At 40.4% G+C, this 19,468-nt stretch overlaps 1 protein-coding gene across 4 annotated transcripts in view; it reads right to left on the bottom strand.

The window, feature by feature from the left end:
* ATP10B (ATPase phospholipid transporting 10B (putative)) overlaps positions 1-19,468 on the bottom strand; it is a 357,164-nt gene that overhangs the window by 100,957 nt on the left and 236,739 nt on the right. For all 4 annotated transcript variants that reach the window (XM_043464791.1, XM_043464792.1, XM_043464790.1 and 1 more), the window contains one exon: positions 13,335-13,539. In XM_043464791.1, coding sequence (XP_043320726.1) covers positions 13,335-13,539 — 205 coding nt within the window. The remainder of the gene's footprint in view (positions 1-13,334; positions 13,540-19,468) is intronic.

The raw sequence follows: 19,468 nt of genomic DNA, 5'->3' as shown, positions 1-19,468 counted from the left end.
AAAGAATTCATTTGAACCAGTCCTAATGAGATGGATGAAGCTGGAGCCATTATACAGAGTGAAGTAAGCCAGAAAGATAAAGAACATTACAGCATACTAACACATATATATGGAATTTAGAAAGGTGGTAACGATCACCCTATATGCAAAACAGAAAAGAGACACAGAAATACAGAACAGACTTTTGAACTCTGTGGGATAATGTGAGGGTGGGATATTCCAAAAGAACAGCATGTATATTATCTATGGTGAACAGGATCACCAGCCCAGGTGGGATGCATGAGACAAGTGCTCGGGCCTGGTGCACTGGGAAGACCCAGAGGAATCAGGTGGAGAGGGAGGTGGGAGGGGGGATCGGGATGGGGAATACGTGTAAATCTATGGCTGATTCATATCAATGTGTGACAAAACCCACTGAAAAAAATAAATAAATAAAGGGAAAAAAAAATGTATATTATACAAAGTAAAAAAAAAAAAAAAAAGAAAGAAAATCCTAAAGATGTCACCAAAAAAATTACTAGAACCCATCACTGAATTTCATGATACAAATTAATTTACAGGATACAAATTAATACATAAAAACCTGTTGTATTTCTATACACTAACAATGAACTATCAGAAAGAGAAATTAAGAAAACAATTTCATTTAACAACTGCATCAAAAAGAATCATACCTAGGAATAAATCTAAGGAGATTAAAGACCTGTTATTTGGGAAACTATAAGACACTGATAAAAGAAATCGAAGACAAAACAAACAAATGGAAAATACACCATTCTCATGAATTGGAAGAAATAATATTGCCAAAATGACCAGTACAATTTATAGATTCAATGTAATCCCTATTAAAATACCAGTGTTAAATTTCATAGGACTAGAACAAATAATTCTAAAATTTGATTGGAAGCACAAATGACATAGAATAGCCAAAATAATGTTGAGAAGGAAGAACAAAACTGTAAGTATCATACGCTCTGATTTAAAACTATACTACAGAGCTACAGTCATCAAAACAGTATGGCACTGGCATAAAAACAGATACATAGATCCATGGAACAGAAGAGAGAGACCAGAAATAAATTCATGGTTATATGGTCAGTTAATCTATGACAAAGGAAGCAAGAATATACAATGGGGAAAGACAGTCTCTTTAATAAATGGTGCTGGGAAAACTAGACAACTGCATGTGAAATAAAGTATACTATTTTATCACACTACATACAAAAATAAATTCAAAATGGATTAAAGACTTAAATGTAAGACCAGAAGAGATTACTATGAAGAATTATAGGCCAATAAAACAGACAAGACAGAAGAAATGGATAAACTCCTAGAAACATACAATCTCTTAAGATTGAGTCATAAAGCTCCTAGAAGAAAACATAGCCAGTATATTTTTTTAACATCAGTCTTAGCAGTACTATTTTGGATCTGGTTCCTCAGGAAAGAGAAATAAAAGCAAACTTCCAGTTACAAAATAAATGAGCTATCTGGATGAAACATACAGTATAGGGAGTAGAGTCATTAATAATGTAATATCTTTGTATGATGCCAGATGGTGTGGTGATCATTTTGTAATATACAGAAATATCAAATCACTATGTTTTACACCAGAACTAACGTAGTTTTATTGGTCAATTCTATTTTAATACCAGTTTACCAATCAAACAAACTCATAGAAAAAGAAATCAGATTTATGGTTACCAGAGGTAGGAGGTGGGACAATTGAATGAAGGCAATAAAAGGTACAAATATCTAGTTATAAGATAAATAAGTACTAAGCATAGAATGTACAATATGATTAACATCACTGACATGAATTACCATTGCTGTATGTTATATATGAAAGTTGTTAACACAGTAAGCTGTAAGAGTCCTCATCATAAAGAAAAACATTTATTTTAAAAAATTTTGTATCTACATGAGATGATGGATGATCACTAAACTCATTGTGGTAATCATTCCACTTTGTGTGTCAGTCAAATCATTACCCTCTACACATTAAACTGAAAAAAGTGCTGTATGTCAACTATATCTCAATAAAACTCAAAGAAAAAGAAAATTAAAAAAAAGAGCTAAGTGCATTAAAAAATAAAGATTCTGTTAATTGAAGAAAGAAAAACAGCTAATTTCTTTCATCCAACCCAGAATGCACTTATATATTGAGCTTTTATCATAAGCCAGTGATGTATGTGTGGAGAAGGAAATGGCAACCCACTCCAGTGTTCTTGCCTGGAGAATACCAGGGATGGAGGAGCCTGGTGGGCTGCCGTCTATGGGGTCGCACAGAGTTGGACACGACTGAAGTGACTTAGCAGCAGCAGCAGAGATGTATGTGAAAAAGAAGAGTTGAACTAGGGATCACCAAGCTTCTGTGACACTCTCAGAGTGTGTTTTTACACAATCCTCAGGTTAGATGACTAGAAGAGCCACTCCCACTCCACCCTGGGAGGGAGAATGACAAAGCAGCGTCAGTAATTCATCTGCATTCTCTGCAAGGACTCATGGGCTAACAGGGACTCTGCAAGGGCTGGGGGTTATGGGCTATACAAACCACATCAACCTGGGCGGCTACACAAGAGATACACCGCAACCTTAGAAGTGTACTACTTAAAGTGATTAAATTTTTTTTTAAAAGCAAACTAGCTTGGATAAATGATGGAATTAAATGTCCTTTATGTCCCAGCTGCTGAGTCAGGTGATAAAGATTTACCCCCGGCATGCAAATCAGCCCTGTGACTGCTGAGAATTCTATCTGAAAACTAATGACATTTACCAGTGCTTGATAACCTTCCCGCTTCCTGGTCAGAGTTCTTTTCAAGATAACCTGCAACAGAGTGACTGGCAGATACTTTCGTCTCTAACTCTGGATGAAGATATGCTCTGCACGTACAAGCACCCAGGGCTACCTGCCCACCCCGGTGATTTCCACACAGAACGGGCTGGAGGGCTGTGGGAAAAGGACTGTTAAGAATTCCTTATGGTCTATGTTCCCTTTTTTAAAGTGAATAAATTCTCTGGTTTTTATTCAGGGTTAAGATTAAATTTATTCTTGAAACCTTCCCATGACATTTTTCCATCCAAAAAGGCATGGGTTTGGCGTGTGAACCAAGTCCCGAAAAATTGATGATTTCTTCTGTTATTCCTAAAAGGAATCAATTGTTTGTGGAATTGTTAAGTTTGATTCCCCCTTAGACCCGTATCTCTCTTATTTACACCTGGACCCTCATGTACACAGAGTACACGACAGCCCTTGGCACACAGAAGGCATTCAGTCAATATTTGGTGAATGAAAGCGTGACTGCATGACGCTGGAAACACGGGCAGCTGTCACCAGCTGGGCAGTGGTGCCTTAAGGGAGTGTTGCAAAGACACTCTTTTCTGTACACATTTTTCTCGCTGCGGATAACTGAGATGTGAGAAAATGACATGACATCCAAAATTCTGTACCTCATGTTTTGGGCAAAAGAGGTCACAGAGAAGAGAGTGTGAATTCCAGTTTGAGAAAGTCTATATTCAGTTATTCACGGAAGATATGACCATAATGTATCATGTGTTGACTGAGTAAATGAATTTATTAAATGAAGTACAAAGAGGTATGTGCAGTGGTTGAGAGTGAGAAGACTGAAGTCTGTGGGAGCACAAAGAAAGGAGGGATTTGTCCCAGATATTTTGTAGAGAAGGCTGCCTCAGAGAAAGGGAAGAGAGGATGCCACTGGGAGCTTCAGGAGAGAGGACACCGGGCCCCTCTCCTTCAGCACAGATGACCTTGGCTGTACCTAAGTTAGGCATATCTCGCCCTGATGCAGAATAGATGCAGTGAATATTTATTTCTGTGCTGCTCAGTAGTCTCCTGCCTCCCACGGCAGTTTCCACCATGAAGGTGAATTAGAGGAAGCCAAGGACAGAATCCTTCCCCACTGGCCAGAGTGAATTGGTCGAGGGTTGTGCACACATGATTCCAGCCAGACTAATCACTCCTTCTCCCTGGCATGCTTTTCAAACTGGACAACGGGGAAGGTCCCTAGTCCCTTCGAGGGGGTGGGGCATAAATGTAGGTTTATTGATACCAGTTTTTCTTCCACATGATGGAAACTGGTTTGAGAGATTGAAACCAAATGCAGAGAGAAATGCAAACAAAAGAGATGGGGACTGTAGAGATGAATCGAAATTTCCAGTTCCACCTGAGTCTGAGGCGCATCTCATCCCATATCCTTCCAATAAGATCCCTTTTTGTCCAAGCTACTTCAAATTGGAGTTCTCTCATGTGTAACCAGGAGTCTTGACTAATCCATATACTAGATTAGAATGTCTTTCCTTTGACAAACTAAGTACTTCTTACATTGGCCTAAAATACCCACAATTATCCATACTGGTTAAGGCAGAGAAGGCCACTATTACAATATAAATATGTTATCATGGGGTATGGAGAGAGTGGGAGGGAGAAAACCTTTAAGCTTTCATCTATTAACACCTTGAAAGAGAGTTTCAGTCTTGTCCAACTCTTTGTGACAACCACGGATTGTAGCCCACCAGGCTCCTTCTGTCCATGGGATTCTCCAGGCAAGAATACAGGAGTGGGTTGCCATTCCCTTCTCCAGGGGATCTTCCCGACCCAGAGATTGAACCCAGGTCTCCCATATTGCAGGTGGATTATTTACCATCTGAGCCACCAGGGAATACCTAAATGAGGTTCTATCTGTCACACACAACCTAGCAGAGCTTCCTCATGAGGCCCTACAGGGATAAAAATGGAAAAAGAATTGCTAATAGAAATGTACAAATAGTGCTAAACATTGGAAGGGGGGATCCTATGTCTGTGGTGTGTGTGTGTGTGTGTATACTCATGCCCTAGCAGGACTGTGGAGGAGAGGGTCACCAAAAGGAAGTCTGAGAGCTGTAAAAATGAAAGTAACAGTTCTTTTGTAGTGTTGTGTCTGTCATAGTCAAATTAAGTATTATTATAAATAATTATAACTAAGACTTATAAAGCTTCAATATTTTCATATATATAAAAATGATAATCACTTGAGAAATGGAAAATACACATAAAGGAATTTAGAATTTACTTTAGCCATGGGAAAAATAATCAGGTACATCAGAATTGAGCTCCACTTCTGTCTCCACACTGTGTTTATTTGCTGGGTTATCTGTGATAAAATTCAATCTCTCTGAAATTAAGTTTCTTCATCTTGAAAATGTTGCCAATTCCACTTCTAATCCAATATTGACTGTCAACTATCAAAAGGGAGCTGTGTAGTACAGTGGTTATGGGCTTTGCTTGTTGTGGAAGAAGGATTTATACGTTTAATACTGATGAGGTTGAACAAAACTCCCTAGTTCTGAATTTGAAGTATCAGCATAGTTTCTGATGTATTTAATCTTTTTTTTCTTTTTAGTATAATTGCTTTACAATGTTGCATTAGTTTCTGCTATGCAATGAAGTGAATTAGATACATGCATACATATATCCCCCCACTTTTTGATCTTCTTCGCCCTTCCAACCCTTCCCTCTAGGTCATCACAGAGCTCTGAGCTGAGCTCCCTGTGATGTACGGCAACTCCCCATTGGCTATTTATTTTACCCATGGTAGTATACATATGTCAATCCTAATCTCCCAATTTGTCCTGCCCTCTCCTTCCCCCCATGTCCATATGTTTCTACGTCTGCATCTCAATTCCTGTCCTGCAAAAAGGTTCATCTCTACCATTTTTCTAGATTTCATACATATATATATATATTCATTAATATACTATATTTGTTTTTCTCTGACTTGCTTCACTCTGTATGACAGACTCTAAAAAAAAAAAAAAGTCCTAGTTCTGTTTACTTAAAGGCATAGAAACAATGATCAATCTGATAGCAAAAAGTATCTCTAGCATGTACTTACCATGATTTCTAAATGCCATTTTCTATCAAAAAGGACCAGATCAATCTAGGACTCCTGAGGTCATGAAGTCCAAAGAACTTGGAAGCTAATTTGAAGAAGTTCCCACTAGCTAAAGCTGGGATAATCAATAAAGATAATATAATAACTGCACTGATTTGATATACATCAAATATGCTTAAATCCAAGAGTTCATATTGATATGAAAAAAAAATCTCATTGGTCAACTTTGCAGAATGTTTAGGAATCACCTCATTATTTTAAAACTGATAAATAAAAGGAAATGATCAAACACTTATCCTGCATTTAAAAAGTGGAAACAGTGGCAAATTTTATTTTCTTGGACTCCAAAATCATTGCAGATGGTGACTGCAGCCATGAAACTAAAAGACATCCCTTAGAAGAAAAACTATGCAAACCTAGACAGCATATTAAAAAGCAGAGAGCACTTTGCCGACAAAGGTCTGTATTGTCAAAGCTGTGGTTTTTTCAGTAGCCAGGTATGGATGGGAGAGTTGAACCATGAAGAAGGCTGAGAAATGAAGAATTGATGCTTTTGAACTGTGGTGCTGGGGGAGACTCTTGAGGACAGCAAGGATATCAAACCAGTCAATCTGAAAGGAAATCAACCCTGAATATGCATTGGAAGGACTTATGTTGAAGCTGAAGCTCCAATACCTTGGCCACCTGATGTGAAGGGCCAACTCATTAGAAAAGACCCTGATGCTGGGAAACATTGAAGGCAGGAAAAGGGGATGACAGAAGATGAGATGGTTGGATGGCATCACTGACTCAATGGACATGAATTTGAGCAAACTCTGAGAGACAGTGGAGGACAGAGGAGCCTGGCATACTCCAGTCCATGGGGTTGCAAAGAGTTGGATATGACTGAACAACAGCAACAACCCCACAGTAACCGAATATTTTTTAAATTAATTAATTAATTCTAATTGGAGACTAACTGCTTTACAATATTGTGGTGGTTTTTGCCATACATTGACAAGAATCAGCCATGGAGTAACTGAATACTTCATGAGGGGAAATTCCTTTTTATACATGACTTTAGGGTGATACCATTTTGCAAATCCCATTGAGTTCATGGATATAGACAACAATCATCAATGACTACTGATTTAGGCACTAAATTCAACCACCAGTTTATAGAAATATAGTGGACAGAAAAATATTAAATGGAATCACAAGGAGATCAGCAAAATACAGACTATGGAAATTTAACAGGACAAACATCTTGGTTTATTCAACAGCAAAAACTAAATATGCAAGGGAGAAAGGGAGAAAGCCGAGTAGAGAAACTATAAAGTAAAACAGATTTAAGAAAGTAATCTTAGTATTTGACCTCATTTTGATCCTTGTTCAAGCAAACTGAAAATACTGAACATTGACTTAAAAGTTGAGATTAAGGAATTATTGCCACTATTTTGGGCTTCCCAGGTGGCCCAGTGGTAAAGAATCTGCCTGCAGTGCAGGAGACACAAGAGATGTGGGTTTGATCCCTGGGCCAGAAAGATCCCCCAGAGAAGGAAATGGCAACCCACTCCAGTATTCTTGCCTGGGAAATCCCATGGACAGAGGAACCTGGTGGGTTACAGTTAATGGGGTTGCAAAGAGTCAGACGCGACTAGAGCATGGACACAGCAGCCACTATTTTAGGAATGACAAAGATGAAAGTGAAGTGAAAGTCACTCAGTCGTGAATCTTTAACATGGGCAATGAAAAAGATAAGCACAATTATTAATTACGTTAATCAGTGATGCCCTAGGCTACTGCTTTCAAACTTTAATGTGCACATGAATCACCTGGAAATTCTTAAACTTCAGATTCTGGTTCAGTTTGGGGTGGGGCCTGAATTTTGCATCTGACAAGCTTTCAGGTGATGCTGAAGAGGTTGGTTCCTGTTTACTTGGTTTTGCAAGTTCTGTGTCACTGGGAAATGATCTCACAGACACTTCAGTAGGACTTTGGTCTTCAGTGGTTTGGATAAAAGATAACTAGGAAATTGCTCTGAAATACTAATTGGAAGAATTCATTTCTGATTCTTTGGCTTTGGTAAATGTTCTATCTGCCCTGGCTTGGTTGGTCCAAGTTGCATTCTGAGAAAAGGATTTTGAAACTAACTCTTTGGCAACCTTGAGGATGACGTGCTGTGTCACAGAAGGAAGAAGCTTTAGGGAAACTCTTTTAAGTTTATAATTTCTCTGAACCTAGACAGGAAAGGCAAGGATGAGCTGCCTAAGCTGTGACGATGGTCAGCCTCTGTGTCACTCTTCAGCTGACGTGATCATGTGGTTCCCCACAATGTAAATTAATATTTTCCTCAAGCTTCCATAGGAAGAAGAAAAATTACTGTGCCCCAAATGGTTCTGAGGTTAAATCAGTTTGGAAAGCTCAGAGTTAAAGAAAGATTAATTGACCTCCTCCCTCCAGGTCTTCTCTGAGATCTTAACATATTTTGGACAATGGAACCTCTAAGAGGGGTTGACAGGACACAGGCTGCCCAGTCAGATTTGACCATGGACCTTGTTTTTTAAGAACTATCTCTTGAGATAAGGGTTTGGCAGACTCCACCTTGAGAAATGCTGGTCTAGGGGAGCTGAGACAAAGTTTATCTTACTGACTTTGAATTAACCGAACTCAGTGGTGAAAATGGGTGTAGGTATATGATGTAGAGTTGGGAGTTTCTAGAAATCTTTGCAATTAGTAAACACTCCCTTTTGAAAAGATAAAAGTCTTATAGCCAACAGGAATAATAAGCTAATAGAAGACTTTAATTACTTAAATTTCCAAACAAACCACATTTGCAGGTTCAAAGTCTTCTCTGAGATAAGTGGTGACATTTGCCTTTTCTGTACCCCCAGGTTTTCATCATCAGATGGAGTAGAAATGGCTACCTCACAGGATGGTCATGAGAACAAAAGAAAATGGGTATAAAAATGCTAGCACGTGTAAGACGTCTATAGGTGATGGCTTTATTTTCATTATTACAATGATATTTTTTTAGAAGTAGCACCTTCCTTTTCTTACATGGATTTTTAAGGAAGTGGTTGTAGGTTCATATTATCATTTAGGAGAACATTTAAAAAATATGCATGCCCAGACCTCGTGAATTATAATTTGGTGATGATAAAGGGGAAGGATATATGTACATGTGAAAATGTTCCTCCCTGTGATGGTTATGATACATCTGAAACACCTTCAGTGCATTTAAGGCAAATTTCTAAGTTGTGATCCCAGCTCTCCTGCAGTAGTCCTGGTATATGGTCCTTGCAATAAAAGGTTTCTGTGGTTAAATAATTAGAAATGTTACATATTAGAACCTTCCCTGACCCCTCCTCCTTAGGGGTTATTAAAGTATCTGAGAAGGTCTGCAATACACATTATTTGAAAAGTTGGAACCTATTGTCATCTGATCTTACTTGACAGGGCAATATGTATTTTTTCTTGCAACTGTCATGGACATCTTTGTTCAACACATTTGAGACATGTTATACATAGAGTTAGAAGAGAATTCTATCCATATTCAGAAATCTTTTTGCATTAAAGACAGGGAGAAGCAAGACAGCAAAGAGCAGCTAAAATTCCTACTCCCCTGGGAGCTGGCTAGGTCTGCTTTTATCCCTCCTGCCACTTGTTACTTAAAAGTGGAAAGAAATATTGAAAATGATACATGTGTGCTTTCAAGTAAGAAATTCTGAGTAAAAGCTGAGTGAGAGTCAAAGGACCAGGGAAACAAGCTACTACACATTTTAAGAGCTGAGACTGGACAAAGCTGGCTTTGGATTGTGGTTCCAATACTTCCCAGCTCAATGACCTTGGACGAGTTACTTCACTTCTCTGTGCCTCATTTGTGTAAAAGGGTTTTAAAAGGGTGCATTAGAAAGCAGAAATATAGACAGAGACATAGAGAACAAATGCATAAATACCAAGGGGGAAGGGGGCGTGGAATTAACAATGTATAAAATAGATGACTAATGAGAACCGACTGTATAGCACAGGGAACTCTACTTCATGCACTGGGCTGACCTGAGTAGGAAGAAAATCCAAGAGGGAGGGGATATGTGTATACATGTAGCTGACTCACTTTTTGCTCTACAGGCGATACTAACACAACACTGTAAAGCAACTATACTGCAATAAAGATTAATTTAAGAATGCATTATTATTAGTACTATTATCACTGCTCTTTTTTTTCCCCCCATTTATTTTTATTAGTTGGAGGCTAATTACTTTACAATATTGTAGTGGTTTTTATCATACAATGACATGAATCAGCCATGGATTTACATGTATTCCCCATCACTGTTCTTATAGAAATGGAAAAGCACGCTTAAGCAAAGTGAGAGGGAGAATCAGTTATTGAAACAGAATAGAGAATTCTGGAAACTTTCAAGATCAAACAAACTTATGCCCTTCACAAATGAATTTTATTTTTTTGTAAATCATTACATCAAGTACCCTAAGAGAAGTCAGGGTTAGAGTTTGAGAGTTGTGATTAAATTGAATTGGCTGGTTTATAGCAGTGGGGTGTGAATGACCCTTTCATCCACCTCTTCATTCTGGTCAAATCCCAAACCATCAGACTAGTTAATACATAAGAAACAGCTTGGGGCTGCTGCTTGGGGCCAACAACAAACAAAAGAAGTAACTGGGTGAAACAGCGACACCAAATAACTACCCAAGAGAGTGAAAGGACTCAGATTTGTGGGGAGGCTGTTGGGGTGGGCAGCCTGAAAAAGGAGATTTATAAATGCATACAAGTTTTACTGCTCTGCTCCCAGAATGTAGTTGAAAATTAGAATTTTTCACACTCAGTTTCAATGAGTCAACACATATTGCCTATGAATGCCACTTATATTTACTGCCAACTATTTACTGGTCTCTTACTACATGCCTAGCTTCATGCTAAGTAATTCATGTACCTATCATTTTATAACTGAGCAGGACTTTATGGGGCCAACCCTTAACCCATATCCTCTGCTTTAGTTCCTTTCTGAAGTACCTAGATAATAGTTTCTGATGTACATTTCCTGAGTTGTGGACATGAAAGCCCCCACCACATGGAAAACGTGAATTGCTTAATGACCATGAGGACATAGCCCCGAGGTCTACAGCACGTAGCCCAGGCGACTGTGGATTGATCACCCTTGTGACACTGCCCTGTTTCCTTACCATCAGCCAATCAGAGAACTGTGCATGAGCTGATCACATACCCTGTCCCCCTTCCCTGACTCAGGCTTTAAAAATGCCATTCTGTTCCTTAAAAAACTAAAAATAGAACTATCACCTGACCCAGCAATCCTATTACTGGGGACACACCCAGAGAAAACTATAATTCAAAAAGACACATGCACCCCAGTGTTCGCTGCAGCACTATTTACAATAGCCAGGACATGGAAGGAAATGTCTGTCAACAGGGGAATGGATAAAGGAAATGTGGTGCATATATACAACGGACTATTACTCAGCCATAAAGAGGAACAAAACTGGGTCATTTGCAGAGATGTGGATGCACCGAGAGACTGTCATACAGAGTGAAGTAAGAGAAAAACAAATACCATGTATTCACACATCTATGTGGAATCTAGAAAAAATGGTATAGATGATCTTATTTGCAAAGCAGAGATAGACACACAGGCACAGAGAGCAAACGCATGGAAACCAAGGGGGGAAGGAGTGGGTGGGATGAATTGGGGGACTGGGATTGATAAACACACTACTGATACTATGTATAAAATAGATAACTAATCAGAACCTATAGGATAGCACAGGGAACTTTACTCAGTGGTCTATTGTGACCTAAATGAAAAGGAAATCCAAAAAAGAGGAGATATATGTATGTGTATAATTGACTCACTTTGTGGTACAATAGAATCTAACACAACACTGTAAAGCAACTATACACCAATAAAAATTAACTAAAAAAAAAAATGCTATCCAGAAACCCATCAGGGAATTTGGGCCTTCTGAGAGCTAGCTGTCCTGGACTACTTGTATGAAGCCTTAGAATAAATGCTGTGTTTTCCTTCACTAAGACCCAGCATCAGTAGATTGACTCTACAGCACATGGGCAAGCAGAATCAAGTTTGGTTAAGTAACAATTCAGTCCTCAGAAGCATGCTATAGAGAGGGTATTATTTTTGTGCCCATTTTCCAGATAAGGGAATAAAGGGTGAGACAGTTAATAAATGGTAGGGTTGGGCTTTGAGTTAATCTCTGCCAGACACTAGAGCCTGGGTTCTTAACCACAAAACAATCATGACTTCTCCATGATGTCCAAGGTATCATACACATAAGCAGGGATTAAATGAAAATGTTGATGATCATTCTCTGTTCTTAAAGAGATTTCAGTACTGTCATGAAGGTAAGACATACAAAATGGAAAAACAATTCACGATACCTTGCTGCTTTTATGCTGGTGTCAAAGGAGTACTAGAAAAAATTCATAGAGGGAGAAATTGCTGGAGCTGATCTGGGCAGGATGAGTAGGGATGAGATAAGCACAGAAAAGTGGGCTGGTCTCAAAAGTAACTGAGCAGATACTAGACTCCTTGGTTTAGAGCAAACAGCAGTTTCTTCAACTAAACACACAGGTCCCCTTTTAAGGACTCTGAGGGTTTCAGCAAGTTATTTACCTTCCCAAGCCTCAGTTTCCCCATCTGTGAGAAGGGGATGATATTCATCTCAGAGAGTTGCTGGAAAGATTGTGTGACTGCAGCCTTGAAATTTAAAGACACTTGCTCCTTGGAAGAAAAGCTATAACAAACCTTGACAGAGTACTAAAACACAAAGACATCACTTTGCCAACAAAAGTCCATATAGTTAAAGCTATAGTTTTTCCAGTAGTCATGTACAGATGTCAGAGTTGGACCATAAAGAAGGCTGAGTGCCAAAGAGTTGATGCTGTCAAACCATGGTGCAGAAGAAGACTCTTGAGAGTCCTGTGGACAGCAAGGAGATTAAACCAGTCAATCCTAAAGGAAATCAACCCTGCATATTCATTGACTGCATATTCAATATGCATTGACTGCATATTCATTGACGCTGAAGCTCCAATATTTTGGCCACCTGACGTGAAGCACTGACTCATTGGAAAAGACCTTGAAGCTGGGAAAGATTGAGGGCAGGAGGAGAAGGGGCTGAGAGAGGATGAGACAGTGGGATGGCGTCACCAACTCAATGGATATGAATCTGAGCAAACTCTGGGAGATACGAACCCTGGTGTGGACCCTGGCGTGCTATAGACCATGGGGTCAGAAAGAATCGGGCATGAATTAGTAACTGAACAAAAAAAACAACAACATGCTTGGGAAAGGAGGCATCTACTACCTTCTCCTCTACCCACCAGATTGAGTGCAATTACCAAGAAGAGTTGGCTGACATCTTCCCCTGGCCCCCCAGTTAAAGATCTTATCTTAGAAAGAGCCCTACCTGCTGTGAGAAGCCCTTCACAACCCGCCTCTGTTTGAGGTTGGTCTCTCCATCCAAGTTGGCAGTTTCCAGATGGCAGACCCCACTGGGGTCCGAGGAGAAGAGGAGGAGTATGTCTGCTGGGATGATCTCATTGCACTGCATCTGGATGAAGTCCCCTACACGCACATCCTTCCAGCACTTCTGCACGTAGCTCTGTTCTTTCCTGGGGTGGGAGAAAGACAGGGGTCAGAGTGTATGTTAAGGTTCTCAGAACATAAATGAGTGAATGGAAAAAGTCCCCCTCCCCGTACCTAATATCCCCCAATCAACCTGTCACAAGACTGCTCTATATTCTACATGCCCCAAATGACCACTGGCATCATCTCTAGAAAAGCTAAGCATGATCTATAGTATCCCACTAGTAAAGATCTCTCCTGATGACCATGTGGAGTTCTGACTGACTGCTGGCTTTGGACTGGTTGCTGTGCTCAGCCCTTGCATCCTGGCAGGAGAAAAAATTTAAAGAAGGTGACCATATATTCATATTAACATCATATTCTTTATAAACTTCACTTCCTAGAATACCCAGTTATCACTTAAGAAAGCAGGGTCATAAAAGACTGGAGAATAGGACATATTGCTTTTGGTTATAGGTGGAGAGTATACCCACTGTCTAGGAAGATCTCAAGGGTGTTGAAATAGGAAACAGGGAATTAGGGAGACAACACCAGGAACATTGACAGGATGGCCCCCACACTGATCACAGAGTCAGAGGGCTAAAGAAGTCTGAGAAAATGATGCACTTGTTCTTCCCATCCAGTTTATCAGAGCTTACATAATGATGGGGGCAGCAACAACTGTGAATCTAGCATTTCTACCGTGCCAAGCACTGGTATAAAGTAATACTTCATTTGCTTGCATAATAACCAAGAAGATACTATTATACCCAATTCACAAAGAGGGAATGGAGGGTTTAGAAGAAATTTCCCAAAGTTTTACAAAAAACAGATCTGGACCCTGACCCCAAACCCAGTTTTCACTGCTGCACAGGTATCCTACCTCCTCGAAGACATTCCCCTCTTTCTTCTCCAGTGAAATGGCAGCGTCAGCTATTACACCCCCAGCAAAGACTCGTTATTCCCCAAGGCAATGCATTTCATCTCCAAGAGCCCTCATTTTACAGATTCTTCCTTCTGATTAACCAAATATTGAACTCATTCTGTTCTCCCAGGCAATCTGATTTATTCCATCTTCTACCATTTAAGAAACATTTTGAAGTATTCATCAGGCATGTTCTGAAGCCTTTTGGACTTGCCAAGTCAAATTTAACTTCCTAAGTGCTCTCAATTATTATGGGTGGCATAGTTTCCAGGTTTGTCCAGAAGTGAGGGCTCTTTTAAGACTGCTTGGAAATCTTTATAAATGTGAGATTTGGGACCAAACCTATACTCCAGATGTGGCTTTTTGAATTAGGCCCAGCTGGCTTGCAGGTGAACACCTCTGAGCCCAGCCAGGCCTGGAAGGGCAGCTCTCCTTTGCTGTTTTTCTTCACGGACGCTGAGCCCCTCTGGGCATGCTGTTGCTTCTGTTTCTGTAGGAATCTGAACTGCCCTGAGCATGACCAGACCACTCTTCTGCAGACAGAGAGATGTGACTGGATTGTCACTTTTCTCCTCAGACTGAAGATAAAGGTTTGAGCTTTCTCCTTTCTTTGGGGCCCTCTAGAAAACCCTGAGCAAGCCCTCCTAAGACTGCATTTTCCTTGTCATAAAAGATCCATGTGAAGGACTCCCCCCCACTTTCCTGAAATAGGTGTATATCCTTTGGAAGCCTTTTGGAAGGCCATCCAAGAGAAGATCTGATCACAGTCTATAAAATAATCAGGCATTGCAATTAGGGAGCAGTCTTACAATTCTCAAGACCCACAGAATTCTTCGGAAGTGCCCACAGCGCAGCAGCCACTGGTTAAACTAATCGGTGGGCAATATCGTCCCAATGGAGACACTTCTGAGCATTTTGAGGGCGGTGCATCTGCAGCATTTCAATCGTTCTTTAATCATTCTTTTAATGGAAAAAGTAGGTTTCTAAGCCCTTGTCATTCCCTCAGCTTGTTTTATGCTCTTCTGCTTCTCTCTGTTATTTTAAAATTTTTTTGCCATGAAGAATAGAGATAGTTTTCCCAGGTTCATTTCTCACTGCCATTTCAGAGAAACACTTATATGCTGATTCAGGAAAACTTTTTTCTTTAGAGGAGCCGTGGGAACACCTGTTAAATGTCCAAATATAAGGCTACTTAAAGAAATTGGAATGGCAGATACTCTCCATGGGAAAAGGATCTTACGTGGTAAAGGAGGGAGGCTTTCTCTATTGTTTTTTCTTTTTTTCCCCCTTTGTGAGAGGGCACTTTAAAAAAAAAGATTCTTGAATAGTACAGCAAAATTGCTCCAAAGAACAAAGGATTGCCGTTCGACTTGTCTATATTCTTCTCCACTTCCCGCCTTTGACTTCTGTCCTTTGGGAATGGCCCACTCTCAAAGGAGACCTCAGCACTCTGCTTGGTACTTGACATGGGATTTCATAAGAACACCGCTGACTCTGAGTAATATTCTAACTGCCGATACTTTCAGAGAATGATGGTTCAGGAGGTTTGCAAAAGCTAGTTGGGAGTGCCACATACATAGACATACCAAAGGCAGGCCAAAACACCTCCACTCGTCAATATTGAATCTCATTCTTCTTCCTTCTAATAAAGGACTCCACTGTTTATTATTGGAGGAGGAAATGGAAACCCACACCAGTGTTCTTGCATGGAAAACCCCATAGACAGAGGAGCTTGGAGAGCTACAGTCCATAGGGTCGCAGAGAGTTGGACACAACTGAGCATGCATGCATTAGTTATTATGAGTTGTGAGTTATTAAGAGAATGGAAAATGGAGATGAAACTGCAGATGAATTATGAAACATAAATATCTATATCTATATGGATAATTATGAGGAGTCATTTCTGTGAGTTAGGCTGGAGTGTTGTCTTGTCAATTCCCATGGTGATGATAGGTATTGCAAGATCAATGGAACCACACAAGAAGCTATACATCAGGCTGGTCTCTAACTTCATTCCATCATTCCTTGGATCCCAGGGAGGTCCTGTCCAGTACCGTTCTCCTGGTAACAATCACCTGTCTTTCCTTTAAACGTAATCTTCTCTTCCTTAAGATGACATGCAGTGCTGAAGAACACTCTTAGTCCCTGTTGTGGGCTTACCCTCCCCCAGAGATTGCCCACCTCCAGGTCATGCTGCTCAAACAGAGGCTTATACAACTGCAGGCATATATCCTGTCGTGTGTCCCGGAGCACAGAAGCTATGGAAGCAACACATTTGGGGGAGGGTGTTTAAAATTTTTTTTTGGGGGGGACATAATTTAGTAATTTAGCTGGTATAGAATTTGAATTACATTTATATTGATTGACCCAAACAAAGTAACGTTATAGAAATGGAGTTAGATTTTATAGGAATTTGGGGATGAGAAAAAGTGACTTTGGAGACATTTCCTTCTTGCACTGGGTTATTCTGTGCTGATTTTCTGATCCCCTGGGGGCCCACTCTGTCTCCTCAACTGTTAGAAACATAACTGTGGGAAAGGCAAGGGTGCACAGCCCTGGGATCCAGCCCCAGGAGGTGCTGAGTGGCTGAATCCCACTGAGGCAGAAAAGTGGTGTGCTTCTGCACTGAGGGACGCCCAGATGTGACCAGCAGCTGGCTGGGAGCCACCTGCGGGAGTCATTCCCTGGTTAATCCAGCCCATTTGGAACAGATGCCCCGGGTGGACACGTCCACATGCTCCTGATCATTTCCCACATGCTCAGTGAGTCCACACCTGGGAACTGATTGCTATTTTAGTTTCGTGGCATGTTCACTGCTGTTTAAAAATAAGACAAATCAACATGGCTGGGGACAAAGACTCCATCTGGCAGATTCTGCCTCGGGGAGAAATTAAGTGGTGCAGTGCTAAATGGCTTTCTGAGAGGAGCTAGGGCTTATTAAGAGGTAAATAAACAGCATGAGAGGTTTGTAAACAACTAGATCCTGTGGGGAAGCAGGTGAAAGGTGGGGAATGGAGGAGGAAAGGGTGTTTAAGGTCCCATTTCTCAAGTACTATGTGGGTTTGGGGTTCCCCAGGTGGCACTAGCAGTAAAGAACCCACCTGCCAATGCAGGAGACATAAGAGACGTGGGTTCAATCCCTGGGTCAGGAAGATCCCTTGTAGGAGGGCATGACAATCCACTCTAGTATTCATGCTTAGAGAATCCCATGGACAGAAGAGCCTGGTGGGGTTGCAAAGAGTTGGACATGACCAAAGCAACTTAGCATGCACACACATGAAGGTTTTATGTTTTAAGGAACTAGAGTAGAGGGGATTTATCAGGAAGCTTAGTTGTCTGTAGGACTTCCCAACCGGTATAGGATGAGCTGACCTGGACTGTCCTTCAAGAAGCTGGCATGTCAGGCCCCAAAGGGTCCGTGTCATTACCCCAGGGTGAAAGGGGAAGCCAGTGAGAATGAGTGCAGTATAGTGACTAAGAGTGGGCATGAATCTCAACTTTACCACTACTACCTGAGTGACCTTGGGGAAGTAACTTAATCTTTCAGAGACTATCTTCAGTTGAAGGTAATACACGTATTTGCCTCAGAGGGTTTTTAAAGGATTAGTGACATGATCCATGTAAGGGACTGAGAGCTCATTTTGCACTTAGTAGTTAAGTGAAATCATTCAGTCGTGTCCGACTCTTTGCGACCCCATGGACTGTAGCCTACCAGGCTCCTCTGTCCATGGGGTTCTCCAGGCAAGAATACTGAAGTGGGTTGCCATTTCCTTGCATTTAGTAAGGACTCACTAAATACAAGCTGCTTTTATGATGCTGATGACAATGATTGTTAATGTTATGGGGAGGGCTAACCACCACTGTTGCCCCAGCATTTTCTTCTTCACGCTACTGGGATGCACACTTTATGTCTGTAATTACATTTCATGAATTGGGTTCAGACACATAATGTGCAAACACATTTAAAGAAACTTTAAAAATCCAAACATTTCCAAGCCCAAAAAGAAGGGCCAAATTCAGCCTGTGGAAGACTCAGGACTCTGGATGCTGGTTACTGGGCAAATTCTCAGAAATATATATCCTTAAAATCAGGGCTTCCCACCAAGTTTTTGAGGATGTTGAAAAACTATGAATAGTTCTAAAGTTTATATAAAGAGCCAAAAAAGGCCAACTAGCTTTAAGACTTACTATAAAGCTACAGTAATCAAGACAGTGCAGCATTGGCCAAAGAACAGACTAATGGATCAATGGAACAGAATAGATAGCCCAGAAATAGATTAACATAATTATAGTCAACTGACCTTTGACAAAGGAGCAAAGGTGATACAACTGAGCAAAGATACTCTTTTCAACAAATGGTGCTGGAACAGGTGGACATTCAAACGACAAAAAAGAAAAAAATAGAATCCAGACACAGATCTTATACTCTTCACAAAAATCAGCTCAAAATGGATCACAGGCCTAAATATAAAGTGCAGAACAATAAAACTCCAAGAAGAAAACATAGCAGAAAACTTAGATGACCTTTGGTATGACCTTGGTATGACGATGATGTTTCAGGTAAATGCCATAGGCACTATTCATGAAAGAAGTAATTGATAAGTGGGATTTCATTAAAATAAAAAATTTCTGTTATATGAAAGAGGATGGTAAGAGAACGAGAACACAAGCCACTATCTGGGACAAAATATGTGTTTTGCAAAAGACACATCTGATAAAGGATTGTTATCTGAAACATACAAGACCTCTTGTGTTAGTCACTCAGTCGTGTCCAACTCTTTGCGACCCCCATGGACTGTAGCCCACCAGGCTCCTCTGTCCATGGGATTCTCCAGGCAAGAATATGGAGTGGGTAAGCATTCCCTTCTCCAGGGATCAAACCCGGGTCTCCTGCATTGCAGGCAGATTCTTTACCATCTGAGCCACCAGGGAAGCTCTTAAACCTCAACAATAGGAACAAACAACCCAATTAAAAAATGGACAAGAGACCTAAACAGACACCTCAACAAAGAAGATATAGAGACATCAAGTAAGTATGCAAAAGCTCCACA

The sequence above is a fragment of the Cervus canadensis genome, chromosome 4 (genome assembly GCF_019320065.1).
Source record: "Cervus canadensis isolate Bull #8, Minnesota chromosome 4, ASM1932006v1, whole genome shotgun sequence".
NCBI lineage: Eukaryota > Metazoa > Chordata > Mammalia > Artiodactyla > Cervidae > Cervus > Cervus canadensis.
This window is presented reverse-complemented; position numbering and strand designations above follow the sequence as displayed.